We start from the raw sequence: 19126 nt of genomic DNA, 5'->3' as shown, positions 1-19126 counted from the left end.
CAAACACAAGGAGTATTTTATTACACAACATGGCTTTTGCAAAATCTCCATGTCCCATCTTCCATTAATAATGTCCCGGTTTATAAGCTGCATTAAATCAGGAGCCTCTGCAATGCAGGAATATGGCATTAAAATCACAGAGATGTAAAAAAAACCCCTGGGTGAGAGTAGAGTTCTCCCCAGCGTGGCTATGTAAACCATGCAGAGGAATTTAATCAGCAGCACAGGAGAGGGAAGGGGATCTGGAACATGCCAGCTCCCATTTGGCTCCAGAGCAGGGGTCACAGAGCAGGTACACAGCTCCTCCAGGATGGGAGGCACAAGGAACAGATGGAATATGGCGCAATTGTGAAAAAATACCAAATAATGATAAGCAGAGTGTGGAATAATAGAACTGTGAGAGAAACCTCAGCAGAAGAGGGGCAGGAATTGAAAGGAAACAAAAAATTCAGTTGGAGAGGTGACCATGAGGAGGAACGGGCTGTGCGTGGGCCCTGTGCTTTATCCCAGGAAAGGGAATTTAAACCTTGGGGGAGGTGGGTTAGGGAGGAGTTCAGGGATTGTTCTCTGCTCACCTCTGGCTCCTTTTCCCCCTCTCCCCTCACAGATGCCTATGCCAGAGGCTCGGGCTCATCGACCTCCAGCGCCTGCACCTTGTCAGCCCTCAGCACAATCATGATCTCCCTCACAGCCCGCTCCAGTTTATGACAACAATGGCATCGAGGACTTCTTCTTTATAATATAAGCAACATTTAGCTAGTTGTTTTGGAGACACCCAGTACTAAGTAATATTGTGGTTTGAGTACATCTTACTACTGGAAAAAAAAAATGTTTATGCTTCTTTAGGAATGGCATTATACAGTACTTCCTCAAAGCAAATATAGCTTTGTCTGAAGTTTCCTTGGAAACTCTGCAATGCACTGAAAACATCTGTAATATGATGTTACCAAAGCAGTTTACATATGTCCTTATATGCATATTTTTTATTATATATTTAGTGTTTTATAGAATTTTTTAAAGTTAACATATGATGTAGATATTAATTTTTTTCCTCTGCTATAAAATGCTACGGACGACATTATCACGGAAATATTGTTTGGGATTTTTTCCTTTTACCACGGAGAGTTCCAAGTTGTTCTTGGCACATTGGCTGGAGCTGACTGTACAGTTTTACAGGGCAGAACTGACCCAGACCCAGATTGTAACAGGCTGAGTTTCACTGGCAGTTCCAGCGACTCCTGCGTTGAACCCAGTGCTTGTATCACGCGTTTCATCCAGAGCTCTGAGGAGGACAAACTCGAAACACTCAGAAGAGCAGAATTATGGAAAACCACGTGGTTTTTGGTTGGTTGTGGACTACAGGACACGTAGCCAATATTCCAACATGGTGCAGCCAGGAGGGGCTGTGAAATTGCTTTGTCTTGGTCATAATTAGCAGCAAATTGGGTGGGGAAAAGAAGATCCTGCAGAGCTGGGACATCTGTGGTGACACGACGGGACGGCCACCGGCCTCGTGCTGGGTGCACGCCCAGCTCAACCCTTTGGAGGTGCAATTCCAAGGAAATTCCTCCCGTTTGGGGATCAATTCCAAGGGAATCACAAAGCTGCTCTGGGCTCCTTCTTCGGGACACACCTGCTCATCCTTGGTAACTCCACTCTCCAGACAACGCTTGGGAACCTGGCCCGGAGCGGGAGCGGTGCTGCCCCGGCTCCAGGATATCCATGGAAAAGTGGGAATCTCCCAGAGATCCCTGCTGGAAGTTTGCCTTTCCTTAGAAACTCTTCCCAGACGCCTGGAGGCAGAACAGAGTCACACCAGAAACCGACAATATCCACACTGGAATCATTCTTCTCAAGAGAAGGACTGTTTGTTACTACGGGGAATTTTGTAAGTTCAGATGAGATAACGCTGGAAAAGGCAATGGAATTTTCTATACAATTTTCAACTTTCAATGCGCTGCAGTGGTATTTTCTTTTTTTTTCTCCTGATAGCTTGAATTTGCCTGTAACTTGTCTCTTTTGCTTACAAAATAATACAGTTAACTTTTAGACCTTCTAAATATATTTATTCAGTAACTCATAATCAGGATTCCACTTGTGTAAAAGTCAGGGTTGTTGACCAGAGAAATATTGTCAGTATTTCAAGCTGTGTTCCTTTCTTAGTTTGATATGGTTACTTCTATGTAAAAAAAAAATAAAATAAGAAAAACCTTAAAAAAAAAATCCACAAAACCAAGAAAAATGAAATAATAATAAAAAAAAAAGCCTCTGTAGTTTTCTCCCCAGTGTAAATGATATTTATCAGTGATCTAGCAGATGTAATCTTTTTTTAAAGGTATTGGTAATAAATATTCTGTCATTTGTAAAGATACCTGTCTTCCAGGAGCCTTTTTCCTCCACTTTTTGTTCTGCCCAGTGAGAAATTTCCCCTCAGAGCCTGCTGAGACTGATACTGATGTGAAGATACAAGAGTTGGTTTAAATCAAAACTTTGTGAAGGCAGAAAAAAAAAAGTCTGTTTATACACCTCTGGTTTAATTCTGCACCCAAAACTGACCAAAAACCGTGAGCAGGTGAATTTTGGGTTTGTTTTGTAGAGCTGAGAGCTGTCCAAGCTCATGGGGATGGAGCATCTCTGACCCTGTGGCCGGAGCAAAGCCCTTCCAGGCACTGCCTCTGCTCATCCTGGGGATTCCTGAGGATTTTGGGAGCACGGCTGGAAACCAGTAAATCCACCAGGCCACATTTCCAGTCTTTCAGGGCAGGAGCTGAACGGTGCTCTGCATTCCAGGGGAGCAACGCTGCACCTGTGGGCCTGCTCGGGGACCTCTGCCATGGACCCGTGACAGGCTGTCAATCAACCCCAGAGCCACGCCCCCTGTTGGCCCATTGGCTGTCCAACCCCATTAACCATATATGGTCACAGTTCTAGCAGTTTCTCCATTCTTTGTACCCTCATTGGTCCATACCCCTGTCTGTTTACCCTTCTGTTTTCCTATTGGTCACTGTAATCTTTTTCCCGCCCACACCTTCAAGTGATTGGTTGTTGCTGTTTGCTCCGCCCCTTTTTAGCACTATATAATCCTGGCCTCTCCACCTCTCCTTGTCTTTGCTCCTGGACTCTTTCAGTGTGTGGGTAACATAAACTCCCTCTGGAAATCCACACAAAGCTAGATTCAAATGAGCAGCTGTCCCAGAGAGCAGCTCCTGCTGGCTGTGGTGTTTGCTGTGACAATGGTGGGGCTCTCTCCTCGTGGGGATGTCTCAGGAAGGCTGCAGCACACCTCACAACAGAGCAGAAAAATCAACCAGCCCTGCAGCACAGTTCTGTTTGTAAAAAGAAAAGTAAAATTGTCATTTCCAGAGGAAGGCGTGGAGCAGCTCACGGGGCTGCTGTCCTGGAGGCAGCAGGGCAGGAGCAATGAGGGGGTTGGGAGCTGGGTTTGAAGGAAAAAAAATGAGGAATGAATAATTCTGTGCTGTGAGGGCTGAGGGCTGGGATCTGCTGCGGTGGTGCCAAATCTGACACAGCCCTGGGTGTGGCCTGGGCTCCTGGACAAACTCCTTTTCCCCCGTGCTGCCTGGAGTGATGACTTTCCTTCAGGGATTGTGATCATGAGGAGCTCGGCCAGGAATTGTCCTCATCCTGCACCCTGGGTTCTCCAGCATGTGAGATCACTCTAGGTGAGTGGGCTGGACCTGCAGCCTGCCTGGGGAAATGCTGCTGCTCCTGCTTTACACCAGGTTGGATTTATTTACCAGCATGAGTAGAAGTGTGGCTGCTGGCTCCCCAAGCCATCCAGCCCTGCCTGTCCCCATGAGGAGTCATCCTGGAAATACCAAGGACCTGACACACAAAATGTATTTAAATATATTGCATTCACCTCTGCAATAGCTTGCCATTAATGGGAATGGAGTTATGTGCAGAAACTTTATTTATTAGGCCACTTGAAGACATGATATAAAATACATTCCAATAAGTGAATTGTCTTTAGTCTCATTTTTAGGATTTTCCTAATGAAATTCTGATTTTAGAGTGTTAAAGTTGGGCCCCTCAAATCCATTAAAAGCACATGCAGAAGAGACACTGGAGGCACCAACGTTATATTAATGAGCTACATTAATTTTGATGGAGCAATGCTATTTCACCCAGATGAGAACTGGCTCATTTATTATAATTATTTTTAGTTTATAGTATCTGGAAGCTCCATTTCTTTAGGCACTCTTGAAAGAACTCATTGGCTGGATCAAATCTTTATTTTTATTCTTTGTTAAGATGTTTGACCCTGCTCCATGGACAGGAAGTTTCTTGGAATTAGAAGGAATTCTGCAAGACCAGGAGAACTCCATGGGCCAGAGCCAGGGAGGTCAGAGCCCAGAGTGGAAATTCAGGTGGAAATTCACAGTTTCATTACAAAGCATAGCAGCAAAGGCCAGGTGAGTGTCCTGCTCTCATGGTGGCCTTGCTGTGCAGCACTGGGGGTGACAGCACTGGGTGTTTCACACGTTTTTTCTTCTCTTCCCAGTGTTTGACCCCTCTTGGTCACTGCCAGGACCACCTTGCTGCATCCACAGGGCTGTGCCAAACCCAGTTTGCATCTCCCCTTGTCAGAGCAAGGTAAAACAAACATCCAAAAGATTTAGGTGCCAACCAGAAAAATGAACCCATTGGCTCTTTTCCAAGCTTTGTTTTTCCCTACGCAGCCCTTGTGCCATGAACTTCGATCCTGCTTGAGCCAGAACTTTCTGTTTGGTAACAAGGCACCTGGTGGAGGCAAACTGTCATCCCCACTGGGAGCAGGGGCACAGAGGTGACACAGAGCCCTCTCCAGCACTGGTGGATGATGTTGTGGAGCCTCTCAGAACACGGAGTCATCCAGGCCACTGCAGGAGAGGCCTTCAGCCAGGCTGCCCACCTCGGTCTCCGTGGAGCTGGGGCAGGTCCGTGCTCTCTGCAAAGCAAACACCCCTTGGAGCTGGAGTTGGGGGGTGGCTTGGGCTGGGGGAGAGCTAGGAGTTCAAACTGGTGCATTCACAGAGGGATTAACCCAAAATGTTTCATGGTTGAGGAGCTCAGAAGGATTGGGTTCAACAGGAGGATTTTCCCCCTCTGGCTGAAGCTCTCACTGAGCTGCTCATCCTCTGTCCCTCCAGCCCTGCACCCCCAAACCCCCCACTTGCCAAATTTTGCCACAGTGGCCACCCCTCTGTAGCCAAGAACAAGGAGCCCAGGAGGAGCTGGAGGGCACAGAATCATGAAATGATTAAGGCTGGAAAAGATCTCCCAAGATGATCAAGTCCAACCTTCAGTCAGATCCTGCCACACCCACCAAATCCTATCCCAAAGGGCCACATCCAAAAAACAAGTGGGTTTTGAGCTCTTCCAGGGTCCCCAGGACCTGGCACTCTGGCAGGGAGGGATCATGGATTGAGGCACAGGAATTTTTCTGAGTACAGGACAGCAGAGCCATTTATGGGATCACATCCTGGCAGAGCTGCACAAACGGCTGCAGAGCTGCAGAAGGAGGCAGCAGCAGTGGCTGAGCTGCTGGGAAGCCCTGCAGGGTGGCAGGTGACACTGCAGGGACCAGCAGGTTCCCACGGGCCACCACCACCTGCAGGGCTTTCATCACCTCAGCCCTGTTTACAGCGAATTTAGGAACTGAGTGTCCCCAGCAAACAACTTCCCTCTCCCTGGTGGCCTCAGCAGGAACCTGGGCCATGTCCTCAGCCCTCCCTGCCAGTGCCACCAGCCTTGTGGCCATGGTGCCAGCAGAAGGCCTCTGGCTGGTGTCACCCACCACGGCCAGCTCACCTGGAGTGAGGAGACTGAAAACAAGGCAGAGCTGCTGCTGAGAACGTGAACCTGCCTTTGCAAGCTCACATTTTCCAGCTGCAGCATTAATATTTGCTATTTCTCATGCTCTTTGGTGTGATGCCCCAAATCGTGGTATTTTGCACCATTTAATTAAAAACAAAGATTATGTGATAATCTTCTAAGCCTGTTTCCTCAACCAGACCATGGAGGAAGAACAACATGCAAAAAATCAAACCCAGTTCCAAGGGGACAAATGAAAATCAAGGTGCTGAGCAGCCCTTGCCCTGAGCAGACAATGAGGGGTTTATCTCATCTGTAGGATAAATGTATTTATCAGAAGTGACAGCAAACCCAGGAAGGCTCAGGCCCAGCTGAACAGCAGAACACTGAACTGTGAGGCCGAGCCAGAGCAGCTCCCCAGGAGCCGCCCTGCAGGCTCCGTCCGGCTGGGCAAAACTGCAGCTCCTGCTGGGCAGAGCCACAGGTGAGCCCCAAACTCAGAACCTCGGGAATTCAGTGTGGGGAACAGAGAACCGGCCCGGAGTCAGGAATGGAGCCAGCAAAGGGAAAACACGGAGAGGAATTCTGCTGGAGTCAGGAATGGAGCTGGCAAAGGGAAAACACGGAGAGGAATTCTGCTGGAGTCAGGAATGGAGCCGGCAAAGGGAAAACACTGGAGAGGAATTCTGCTGGAGTCAGGAATGGAGCTGGCAAAGGGAAAACCTGGAGAGGAATTCTGCTGGAGTCAGGAATGGAGCCGGCAAAGGGAAAACCTGGAGAGGAATTCTGCTGGAGTCAGGAATGGAGCCGGCAAAGGGAAAACCTGGAGAGGTATTCTGCTGGAGTCAGGAATGGAGCCGGCAAAGGGAAAACAGGGACAATAGCACTTAACCCTTCTGTTCATTTTTAACCGTTCTGTTCATTTTTAACCCTTCCCAAAGCACAACATCTGCAAGCAAAGCCAGATGCAGAGCTGCAGCAGTCGTGGGCAAAGGAAGGAGCCACACAGCAAGGTGAAAATCTCCCACAGCAGGGAGGATGGCAAAAACAGCCTCAGGAATTGCTAAATTCAATGGGATTAGTGCTCATGGGGTTGGACTTGATTGTCTTGGAGATCTTTTTGAGATTTAATGATTCTGTGACCCTCTTTACTCTCAGCCTTACAGGGGGAAAGCACACAAACAAAAGCATTCATTTCAGTTTTAAAAAAAGAAAGAAAAGTTTATTTACCTCGTAGTCAGTAGGGAAAGGGTCTCGGAATTTGTTGCTGGGCGTTGGGATTGGTGGGAACAGCTTACTCCAAACGTGGTTTCTGTAAGAAACAGCAGTGGAGGGATGAGAGAGAGTTGCTGCTCCTGGGGCATGAGGGGCCCAAGCAGCAGCAAGCTGAGCCCCAGGAGCAGCCAGCTCTGCCTGCAGCACCTCCTATCACAGATGATTGTTGGAACCCTAACTGCTAAGTTTAAGTTTTTAATATGTGATATTTTACACTTTTATTTAAATTATATACTTATAATTTTAGTTTTAAAATTCAATTTTGGAAGTTTTTTTCTATGGTTTTAGGTTAAATGTAGTGGTTTTTTGGGGGTTAGTGTTTGTTAGCACAGAAAGTTTAAAATTCTTAGTAGTTAAGGTTCCAAAAGACAATGGTCCCCCCCTGGTGCTGGGCAGCTGTGCCACTCCTCACAGGACACCTCTGGGCCCTGGGAACAGGCAGGTGACAGGAGGAGGTGGGGAAGGCTGTCCCCATCCCCTGCCAGGGCTTTTGGGGCTGTCTGGGGAGAACTGACCTGCTCTGATCTGTCTGTTCACACTGCTGCTCCCCAGGGCTCTGCTGTCAGGTACCTCATCTGGACAGCCAGGACAAGCTGCCTCATGCTCTGGCTTTGGTTTCTGGCCATAAACTGCCAGTGCCTCGTGGCAGGAGAGCAACCACAAATAATTGTGTGCCAAGGGAGCTGGGAGCGGGCAGGGGAAGGCACCAGGGACAGCTGGCAGCAAATGGATCTGCCCAGTGCTGTGGTAACTCACCCTGCTCTCACCCCTGAGACCCCTTCCCTGCCTGCCACTGCCTGGCCTGGCTGGGCTCAGAGCACAGGGGTTTCTGTGACAGCACAGGGAACTGTCCCTTGTCTTTGGTGCATGCCAGAGCTCAGATCTCACACTCCTGCTGCTGAAACACCCTGGCTGTCTCCAGCCCTGGACAGCACCGTGTCCAGAAGGGGCAGGTTTCACTGGGAACTTGGCCTAAGTGAGGAGTGCTCAGCCCAGAATTGGTCTCTGGGTCTGTTCTGGAGGAAGCAGAGATGTGTCCAGGCACCGAGGGCACATCTGCTCCTCTGCCCCCTTTATTTTGTGACAATCCCCCAGCTGATGTCTGCTTAGTTCAGTGCTTATGTTCTTAGGACTGTTCTTTTTCCAGAAGCTCTGAGTTCTGTCAAGTTTACCTTTATCCTATTACTGTTCTCCCAGTGAGGAGGAACAATATTTTCTGTCTGTCAGCTTGGAGCTCAACCTTCCTGGCTGAGCTGCTTCTGCCTTGAAGGTGACATTGATGCCTCACTAATTATCAGGTGAAGGGAAGGGCCACAGCACCCCACAGCCATGAGCTGTGGGATGTCTCCCCTCTGCTGCAGGGGATGAGGCTTTGGGAGGGAATTGTACAGCACAAAGGGGAATATGGGCAGGGAAAACAGGGTGTGAGGTGTTTTGGGGAAACTTTTGCTTTTTTTTTTTTTTTTTTGCTGAAGTGCTGGACACAGCAGAGCCACTGCTGGGTGTTTGCTGCCCACCCCTGGGCTGGGACAGGAAAGTGGCTGCTGCAGGGGTGGGGCAGGATGAGTGCCAATGCTGGAATTGCAGCACCTGGCATCCCTTCCATCACCTCCACTCATCCCAGCTCTCCTCCTAAGGGTCAGGCCTTTGTGCCCTTACCCAGGGCAGCTTTGCACGTCACAGCTCCTGCACCTCACCAGCTCTCACAAACTTCTCAGAAGGCCAGAGCATTGCCCCTGCAGCTCATTTCAGCTCTGATTTATGCCACTTCTGGGCATAGTACCAACAAGAGTTGGTTCCACTTGAGATTGGTGGGTTCCTTGTCATGCTGTTTGCCAAGAAAATATTTTGATGGAGCCATATCAAAATAATTTATTGAGGCAGCAAAAAGCATAAATTACACATCACTTCTGGAAGGGGAGCACTTAAGGAAGGTGCACAAATGCCCACGAGAAATGAGGCAGGAGTGTGTCCATGAGGGCTGCTTTGCCCCTCAGGTCTCTGCTGGGGTGGTGCCCTCAGAATGGTTCTGTTCTCTTTTGGAGGTTACTGAAAAGTCAGAGTTAGGTGGTTAAAGATCTCATCACAAAAAGCATCCCAGGTGTCTCTGTCTACACAGGTAAGGCACAGCCTGTTTCCATTGTCACTCTTGGACCTTCAGGCCTTGGCCATGCCCCACGGGACCCTCGTGCCTTAAATCAGCATTTCAGGGGCTGGGTTTTGTGCTGTGTCTGCCTTTCTGAAATTTCCATTCTTCCCACAGGCTGTGACACGGAAAGGCTGGAGATAAACATGACAAACAAGCAGGAGAACAAGCTCTCCTTGTGATGAGACTGAGGAAGTATTTGTTCTAACTGTGTCAGAGTGCCTCCCCTGAGATTCCCCACGGAGCTGTTCCAAAGCTGGCTGGTGACTCGTGGGCTGCTGAGGGGTGCAGAAGGGGGGGTACCTGGATGACCACACTGATTTTGGGGTGTGGAAGGCACTGAGTGCCCTCATGTCAGAGCAGGTTACTGACTCCATCCTCCTGTGGGCTCGCCTCAGGGAGAAAATGTTATTCCTAGGGAAGTACAGAAGCTGCTCGCTCCTAAAGGCAGAGAGCAAACCAGGAGAACATTCAGCTGTGGTTTTTATCAAGACTCTAACCCCAGCAGCCTCTGCAAGAGAGTGAAGGGAAAAGCCTGCCCAAACTGTCCCAGAGGGCCCCTTTGCCTTGCAGCACTCCTCCCAAATGGTGGGCTTTAACCCTGATGCCTGCAAGTACACAGAAAAATTTATGGAGCTCTTTGCTGTAATGAAATTCCTTATAATGGCTGAAATCCCACGAAATTGGAAATGATTCCGTGGCTTGAATCGCAGAGTGCACTTCATGAATTTTCAAGAGCAGTAAAAACAGAGAGTACTAATGAAACTGTGATCTAGGAAACCTGCTCGATTTTTCTTTTTTCAATATCTGCAGGCACAGCCCTGTGTTTCATCTTCTTACACTTGCCCGTCCTCCCTGGGCAGGCTGGGGATTAGAGAAGGAGAAGGAGCAAGGAGCAGCAGGAAAGGGTGGAATAAGGTGAGCAGCTCCATGAAATTCAGAGCAGGAGGAAGGTAAAATTTTCATCATGTTGGCAAAGAGAGAAAGTAATGAGCCTTTGGGTGTTGGGGAATTTTATACCGGAGAGAAACTCCTGGGAGCAACCAAGGTAGCAGCAAGCAGCTGAACCTGGAAAAGCTCCCTGAAATTTGGATTAAAATCATACAATGCATTAGTACAGCATCTCCTGGTTGAGTAGAATTGTGCCCTGGATTTATTTCTGCCCCTGTGTGCCTTCCAGGATCTCCAAAGAGGGGTAAATGTAACATTGAAATGCTGTCAGAACTCCACAGGACAACATGGAGCAAACTGCTGCTGACTGGTGTTGGTTCTGCTGTCCCAAAGAGAGAGGAGAGAGCTGGAGAAGGTGCTGGAGCAGGGGAGACCTCTACCTCCAGCTCAATCCATAAAAGAATCATGTAAGTAAGACAAATTTGGGGATTTTCAGCAAGACATTAAGGCTGCACAGCTGAGGACAAGTGTGGGACACAGGGATTGTCACTGACATATTTTGTGAAAAATCCTTTGCCAGAATCTTTTCTCCTGAGAAGCTTCAGCTTCTCCCTGTTTTGCTGCTTTGGAATGTGATTTGGAGAACTGTTTACCCAGCATGTGAAATTGTTTTTAATTAATGACCAATCACAAGCCCAGCTGTGTCGAGGCTGTGAGCAGTCACAAGATTTTATTATTCATTCTTTCCAGCCTTCTGATGTCTCCTTTCTCTTTCTTTAGTGTGGTTTTAGTATATCACTTTCTTTTAATATCATATATATCATAAAATAATAAATCAGCCTTCTGAACCATGGAGTCAAGATTCTCATCTCTTCCCTTGTTGGGGCTGCCTACGAATTCCACAGTGATGAACTCCCTGTGCTGCTCCTGCCAGAAGCCTGAGCAGAGCCCTGCTCTTCAGAACAGGTCCCACAGGCAGAGCTCCTCTCAGTTATCCTCCTGGAGCATCCTGTCCACCACACCTTTACTGGATAAAGGAAACACAGCAGGGACAGGAAAACAGCCAAGGATGCATCAGGATGAGCAATAAATTAAAGACATTAATAGGGAATTAGCACTTCCATTAAGGGGAGATGTGTTTATTGTGGGCTGGTAATTGCTGCTTGCTGCATTTCAGGGAGAAACTTCTCATTCCATGGAGCCTTTAATCCATCACTTGTGATCTGACTGTCACAGGCACAGATCCAGAGTGTAGCTGGGCCTCCTCACTGTGCATTTGGGGAGTTTTGGCCTTTGCTATGCAGCATCCAGAGCCAGAGTATAATTAAAAATAAATTCAATATTTGAAACACTCCAAGCAAACAGCAGGGCTCTGGGTATTTTGGCCATGAGGGATGCTCTGAGCACCTTTCACCAGGGATAAATGAAGATTCCTGGGGAAATCACTGACCCAATCAGGTGCATTGAATGAAGAAACGAGTTAAGGACAAACAGATTTTAACAAATTTTAACAAATTCTCCTCGCTCAATAGATGGGTTTGTTGTACAAGATTGAATTGAATACCTCTCCTACCCCACCAATTGTGCTGAATGGTATTACTGATAATTAATGAGGCTGATTATTTTTGCTATGTTTAGGCAAACTCAGCTTTTCCTGAAAATTTAGCAAAGCTTGTGACATCCCCCCACACTTGTTGAATACCTGGCCTATATATATATATATACAATATATACCTGTATATATATAATAATACCTGTGTATATATATGCAATGTACCTTGGTTATACTGCAATTAAAAAAAAGGTAATACTTACATTTGGCATATTATAGCAGCAAGCAGCAATGTGCAGGACGTGCACACACAGAGCAGAGTGAGAATCCAGGTTGTGGAACTCTCCAGTTTATTTTGGCCTGAATTTCAAGGGGGAAAAAAATTCAATGTATTATTTTAGTGCAGATTATTTGAAATGTGTTTAGAATTTAAATATTGTCAATATTCATTAGCTGTTTGATGTGGTTGTATTCAGATCACAAATTAACATGCAGATTTTGAAGACTTGATACCTAGAATAAGAAATTAAATGTAGAGTTTCCATGGCACTGAATTTCTGATTTCAACAATCATTTTCTTTTCTCTTGAAGTAAAGGAGAGAACAAGTGGCTGAGAAAGTGGCAGGAACCTGTATTGTGCCAATGAACTGCAACAAGCCCCTAAAAACTCCTGTCCATGGGAAAAACTGGATTAAGTGGTCCTGTCCTTGGATATTGTTGAGATTTAAATAAATTTTTAGGAAAGAGCAACTTTGTTTTGCCATCAGAATGAATTTTCCATGTTTGCTGTGTGAGCAGGTGGGGAGCTCAAGGAGGCAAACCACTGAAAATGTGAATTCCTGGTACAGGAGGGGAAGTGTAGTAAACAGGAGAGTGTAGCAGAGTATTTTTTAAGTGGAAAGAAGGAAGTTGAGAAACTCCAGAGATAAGAGCAAGGGAGGATGTCTAAGAACAAACAGTTGATAACGTGCAGTGATAAAGGAACTGTTATTGCTACAACAACTTGGTCAGCAAGCAGGAAACACAAAACAGCATGGGGCAAATGATCAGGCTCCAAAGATGCTACAATAATGTTCTTTTTTTCTCCTAGCATTTAAAGGGTGAGATAATTTCAGTGAATTAAATTCAAATCCCTGCTTTCCTCTTTCCTATGAGATTTTTGTGATGTTGGGCACGCTCCTGATTTGGTAGGTTTTGCTCCCCAGCAATGTGGATGCTAAAAGATGCTAAAAGAATGTTCTGTTTTCACCCAGCACTGAAGGGTGAATGAATCCCTCACCATAGAAGGGGTGAGATCATTTCAGTGAATCAATGGCTGACATTGTCTCTTCTATTTATTTTTAGTGTGAACATCACAATGAGAGAAGGGAAAATCCTGAAAAAAACTGCAGTGATGCAAGAAAAGGAATTGAGTTTAAAGCAATCTCTGGAAATATTCACAAAGCATTGCCTAAAACCAATCCTCTTGCAATCAGTTTATTTTTAACGGAACAGATTTAAATCCCCTTGGCATTCACAAGTCAGGTTTTTCCTTCAACTCTCTGTTTTCCCATTTCCTGTTAGAATTCCAGGATTGCTGATTAGGCTCCCCAGCAGTGGAACAATGGGAATTCTCACCAACATAAATGGTGTCACTCCAGTCACTCCAGACTCCTGGGGCACGGCAGATGTGGTTGAGGTTGGCCCTGATCCTGATGGAATATCTGCTGCTGGCATCCACCCACAGCTGGAAACTGCTGGAGGAGATTCTCAGGATCTGTCAGGAACACAGTTTGTGCTGTCAGAGGTTAATTAAGACTCAACCATTCAGAAAACAAATTTAAACCTTGTTTATCTTTTTATTGTTTTCATTAACTGTGAGGTAAGTTCCCCATTTTTATGGGTGTAACTTCTCCTAACACTCAAACATTCCAGGGAAAGTTCCTGGGCAATGCCTCATTTCTGCATTCTTCCTGCAGATTCTCAATGCAGCATTTTCTAAATGGTAAAAACTGTTCTGAGCCCAGATGCAAAAGCTGAATAAATCCAATTTTGTCCTGCTTTCCCAAGTTCCTTGGGGATGGTTTGCTGCAGATTGAAAAGGCATTGAGGAAAAGAGGAAGGCAAATTCCAGCTGGAGAGGACAGGAATGTGGGATAATCCTGGATGCTGGAGGAGCAATTACCTGCTGGTTACCTGACTTCAGGTTGATGAGATAAAATTCATGCTCAAAACATTCCTCGTGGAAAGGAGAAATTGGCTTCTCCCACGTGGCCAGGAGATCATTTTGCTCCAGGGATATGCTGATATTTCTGGGAATATTCACTTTCTCTGCAAAAAGAAAACCAGACAGGTGAGTTATTTATAGAGACAAGTTTAACTACTAAAAACCTGGAGCATTTGATTACCTGATAGTGTTTCCAAGTAGGACCTATAATTATTGAATATATTTCCCTCTTTGGACTGAAAAGATAAGGATTTAAGAGGAATAACTATATTGCTGGTAATAGTAATAGGAAAACAGTCTGGAAAATCCACTTTAAAGTTTTGGAAATTTAGATTACTGAGCAAAGAGGAATTTACTAAATTAATTTCCACAGAAGTATTAAATTAATGATAGAATAGTTAGAAAAATTTCATTTCCAGGAAGAAGAAAATGCAGATGTAGCCAAGAAAGTTATTGAAAAATGGAAAAAAATCAAAGGAATTCAGCTGATGTTATGGGGATGATTTCTAAGGAGAAAATTTGTGATTTTTTTTCTCTTAGTGAAGTCATGAAAGAGAGAACGGTTATCTGTCTAAAAAAAGGAAAAGGTATGGAACTAATGCAGGAAAGGAAATGATTTGTGTGGAGGAAAGATGATGGACACTCATGGCTGACACTCCCTTCTATCCCAGACTCTGAGGCCTTCCTTCACAGGACAGGGTTAACTTGAACACCACGTGTCTCACTCCTTTTAAAGGAAGGCTGCAAAATTAAGGGTGATAAAAACAGCACTTTAAATATATTGACTAAATCAACTGAAAATTAATATTGGAAATAATGCTTTGGCTAACAAACAGAATAATTTACTTTACTAGCTTTTAGTTTTGCCATTCTATAAGTTAAAATAGATGATTAAAATCAAATTTAGCTAAAACAATCCAGTTATTACTTCCAATTCCCTTAAGATGACTATACAAAATCAACACATCCTTTCACCTGCATCAAGAACCACTCAACCCAACAGAACTTCCTCCCATTTTGACAATCCTGCAGACATTTTTTATTTTTTTAATGTATTCCTACTCACCAATGGCATTTTGGTTAAATAACTGCTGGAAAGGCTTGATTGCAGCATGTCTGCTGGAGCCATTAATGTGAATGACAACGAGGTTGTCAATCTCATCAGGTTTGATCTGAGTACTTGCAAATCTGCACTCAGTATTCCTGCTCCACTTGTCTTTGGTGTAAGTGGGACATTCCTCTGTGTGGGTCTCATACCTGAATTAAAATGCTGGTGAGACAGAGTGCTCTTAAAGGAATTCACTGCTGGCTGGAGAAGCAGAAACACCAACCTGTAAAACAGGAAGTATTTGGTGTCTTCTGGAGCCCCTTGGCCAGGGAGCCAAGTGCAACGGAGAGAGACATTGCCAGGGATGGTGACATGGGTGACACAGGACAGGTTGGTGACAGAGGTCTCTGTAGCACCTGGAGAGAATGACAAGGAATTACAGAGCAGAAAGAAAACCTCACTGCAAAAATCATAACAAGTTCTTGTTGCTAAAAACTTTTATTCCAGTTTGGGCCATTGTAACTGTGCCTGTTTTATCCAATTCTCCTTCTTTTGGATTCCAGTTTGGGCCATTGGATCTGTGTCTGTTACATCCAATTCTCCTTTTTGATTCCAGTTTGGGCCATTGGATCTGTGTCTGTTGCATCCAATTCTCCTTTTGGATTCCAGTTTGGGCCATTGGATCTGTGTCTGTTACATCCAATTCTCCTTTTTGATTCCAGTTTGGGCCATTGGATCTGTGTCTGTTACATCCAATTCTCCTTTTGGATTCCAGTTTGGGCCACTGTAGCTGTGTCTGTTACATCCAATTCTCCTTCTTTTTGATTCCAGTTTGGGCCATTGGATCTGTGTCTGTTACATCCAATTCTCCTTTTGGATTCCAGTTTGGGCCACTGTAGCTGTGTCTGTTACATCCAATTCTCCTTTTGGATTCCAGTTTGGGCCACTGTAGCTGTGTCTGTTGCATCCAGTTCCCCTCCTGATCACACAGCTCCGTGGCCTGGGAAGGATGCAGTTCCCTAGCAGTGAGTACAGCTGTGCCACACAGCTCTGCGCATTTCATGTGGAACCAGGCAGCAATACCTTGGGTGCACCATGCTAGGTTAACTCAGCCTTAGCAAGGCATTGTTAGAAAATTTTATTGGTGTTGTTGACATTTTGCCCCTCTGGATTGTTCTCCAGGCTCCACTGCAGTAGGGAAAGGTCTGAGCCAAATCCTTTTGCAGCAGGTAGAGCGGAAAACGCCATATTTTTATTTTAAAGAACTAAACGTGTCACTTTTTAATGTTTAGTCCACAGATTGGGGCAGAACACAAACTCCAGGCCTCCCCTGGGTTTCCTTACCTGGCAGAGGTGGGAGGTTTCCCTCCACCCAGTCGCTGCTCCTCGGGATGCCCTCCTGGAGGAGCAGGGTGCGCACGCGGGCGGAGAAGCCGTTGTGCAGCGCCGCAGTTCGCACACTGTGAGTCCTCCTGGTGTCATACTGGAAACAGCAAACAGCAAATAACCACAGGGGGTGGGAGGCTAAAAGGGACCTGCAAAGACTGAGCCACACATTGGGGTGAGCTCAGTGAGCTGAATGGGGAGCCAGTACTTAAAGCCAGGATCTGTGCTCCCCTCAAGATGAACACTGCAGTTCCCAAGGCTCGTCCCAGCAGAGCTGTGCCCACAAGGATGGCTGAGAGGGAATCTCTGCACTTCCAAAGCGTGGGTTTAGATAAAAGAGAACAGCAGGGATTTAGTCTTCTTAGGATCCTAGATTTGTTTTTTTCTCTTACCTCTTCTGGCTCAGGGCTCAGGATTTTCACATCGTATCGAATGGTGGAGTTGTTTTGTTCCTGAGCAGGGTTTGGCTCCCACTGTAACAGCACTTGTGCTAATGCAGAGACTGTGAGGGTGAAGTTAACAGGTGGCAAAACCTGAACTGGAAGGGAGAAAACAGAAATATCCATCAGTGTCCAATCCAGTGAATTATTCAGAGCAATACCTGTTTGCAAGCAGTGAGCAATACAAGCAAATAATTTCATTTCAATATTATATTCTCTCAATAACTCATTGTAAAATATTTCTAATATTTGACAAAAACCCCCACACTTTTAATGACCAAAACCCTATCAAATAAGAGTTTATTAAAACTTTACATGAAAAATGAAATTTTTACAACAGTTTCAGCTTGAAAATTACTGTGATATACTACATTTGGCTTGTTAATTAGGTTCAGAGTTTTTATCTTGGTCCTCATTGTCACAGGGCTGATGGAGTGATCAACTGCATGAACAATTCTCACCCACATCAGCTTGAAGGAGAGTGCAACACGGGGGGCTTTCAAAGAGAAGGTTGACAGCCACAAGAAGTTGCATGTGAGAATAGAACCAAAATGATGAACAGAGGAATTAAGCACTAATGGAAGAAAACACAGAAGGATGGGAAGGATAATTTAAAATGACAGGGCAAGAAGGATTCCTGGAGCTCCCTTGGAAATGAGGAGGATCTCATGCTGGGGGAAATGTTAGCATATAAATAGCAGGGCAGTGAAATAATCAATCTGCTCCCCTCTGGTTCTCCAGAGCCTGCTCTCCCTTATTTGCCAAACCCCAGGGAGCTGAGGGCCATCAGCACCCCTGGGAGTGCCCAGGGCCAGGCTGGATGTGACTCTGAGCAGCCTGGGACAGTGGAAGGTGTCCCTGCCCATGGCAGGGGGTGGAACTGTTTGGGCTTTAAGGTCCCTTCCATCCCAAACCATTCTGGGATTCCATGAGCAGCCCCCACTTCTTTTCTCCTGTGATTCCAGCCTTTGAGACCCAGGAGTTCACGTTGCAGTAGGAAAACTGCCCCAAAAAGGCTCAGAAAACCCCAACACAAGGTATGTCCTCATGACTGGAGATTCTTTTCTCCCAAAGCAAACCAGGCACCAACTGGGAACAATCTGGGACAGGGCACAGTCCCAGGAAGCAGGACAGCAGTGGTCACCCCTGCTCCTGGACACATGGCATGCCAGGGACAGCTTTGTCCACGTGTAGGACAGTGCCCAGCACAGAGGGACCTTGGGCACCCACCAGGGCACTGCCCTGGCAGCTGGAAACTCCTCACCTCCTGCACCTTGAGGTGTGTGTGTTCTCCAGAGGAGGAGCAGGAAAACTGGCACTCCACTGGCCATCTTTGGGTGGTGGATGGGCACAGCCAGGCATCGGCCCACCAGCCTTGGCACCATTTCACAGGAGCTAAAAGTGAACACAAGGCAAGGGTTAAACACCCAACCCCTGGACCACGATCCATCCCCATGATCAAAGGAGTGAAGCTGCTGCCTTGCAGGGATAGACTCTTCTTTTCTTGTGGGAGCTAAACTGAATAGAGGCACACAGAGCACATTTCATCCTGCTCCCTTTGCCAGCCCTCTCTGAAAAGCTGCTGCTTTCAGACCTTCATGTGGGGATGTTCAGGGCATCCACGGATTTCAGCATTTCTCCATGGAAGGTGAGTCAGGTTCGTGTAGGCTGGCTTTGGGGAGAGTCCCCTTTCCTCCAAGAACAGAAATAACCATATTTTAGCTCCCACTCTATAAAATAGCTGCTGACTGGGATTTTCTGTCTGGTTACTCCTCCAATAAAGCTCTCTAAAGACACAGCCACTGCTCACCTCAAGGCTAATTCTCCACCATTAATTATTGAGTGTAAGAGAAACTGCTTTGTTTCTAATTTCAATGAACAACAATTTTTAATGCTTTAACCCAACATTTTCCTATGGATAGTTTCATGAATTACTGGGAGGAAAAAAAAAAAATCTCAGTGTAATCATTCATGTATAACCTAATATAGAAATGGGCATTCAGAACAGCAGCTTGCCAAAATGTTCTTACTGAAGAGAAATACAGCCCCCCAGCCCAATCTCACCACCTCCCTGGGGCACTACAGCAATTGCTCACATGGAAAACATAATATTTTCCAATGGTAATGAGCAGGAATAACCCAGGGACTGGAAGCACTCCCACTGATCACAGTTGGAATAATTCTGCTGTACAGTAACTATTTTTCAAAATGCAGTCTGAGTGCTGAGTTCATTAAAATGACACATCTAGTAGAGTGTGTTTTTAATGTCCAAGTGCCCTCATTATCTTTATTCACATTTTGTGCCTCTCTGCTTTCCTGACAGCCCAAATGTGCACGAGGCCAGCTGAAACTCAGGAGTTTGCTA

General features: G+C 46.0%; 2 protein-coding genes across 4 annotated transcripts in view; one reads left to right on the top strand and one right to left on the bottom strand.

Moving 5' to 3' along the window:
* The window catches only part of LOC103823699 (contactin-4), a 261680-nt gene extending 259311 nt beyond the window's left edge, over nucleotides 1–2369 (top strand). For all 3 annotated transcript variants that reach the window (XM_050979442.1, XM_050979443.1, XM_050979444.1), the window contains one exon: nucleotides 608–2369. In XM_050979442.1, the coding sequence (XP_050835399.1) occupies nucleotides 608–708 (101 nt within the window). In that variant the 3' untranslated portion in view covers nucleotides 709–2369. The remainder of the gene's footprint in view (nucleotides 1–607) is intronic.
* Nucleotides 2370–4858: 2489 nt separating this feature from the next.
* Nucleotides 4859–18135, bottom strand: IL5RA (interleukin 5 receptor subunit alpha). Its single transcript, XM_030227914.2, has 10 exons — nucleotides 18026–18135; nucleotides 16714–16859; nucleotides 16280–16418; nucleotides 15219–15351; nucleotides 14954–15144; nucleotides 13846–13991; nucleotides 13299–13437; nucleotides 11945–12041; nucleotides 7048–7129; nucleotides 4859–4951 (listed from the first exon to the last, which is right to left on the bottom strand). Exons 1-10 carry the CDS (start codon nucleotides 18090–18092, stop codon nucleotides 4859–4861), a joined length of 1233 nt encoding a protein of 410 aa, XP_030083774.2. The 5' UTR covers nucleotides 18093–18135.
* Between the last annotated feature and the right edge of the window lie 991 nt (nucleotides 18136–19126).

This window comes from Serinus canaria, chromosome 12 (genome assembly GCF_022539315.1).
Source record: "Serinus canaria isolate serCan28SL12 chromosome 12, serCan2020, whole genome shotgun sequence".
In the NCBI taxonomy this organism is placed as follows: Eukaryota; Metazoa; Chordata; class Aves; order Passeriformes; family Fringillidae; genus Serinus; species Serinus canaria.
The sequence above is the reverse complement of the archived record's forward strand: the minus strand, read 5'-3'. Positions and strand labels throughout refer to the sequence as shown.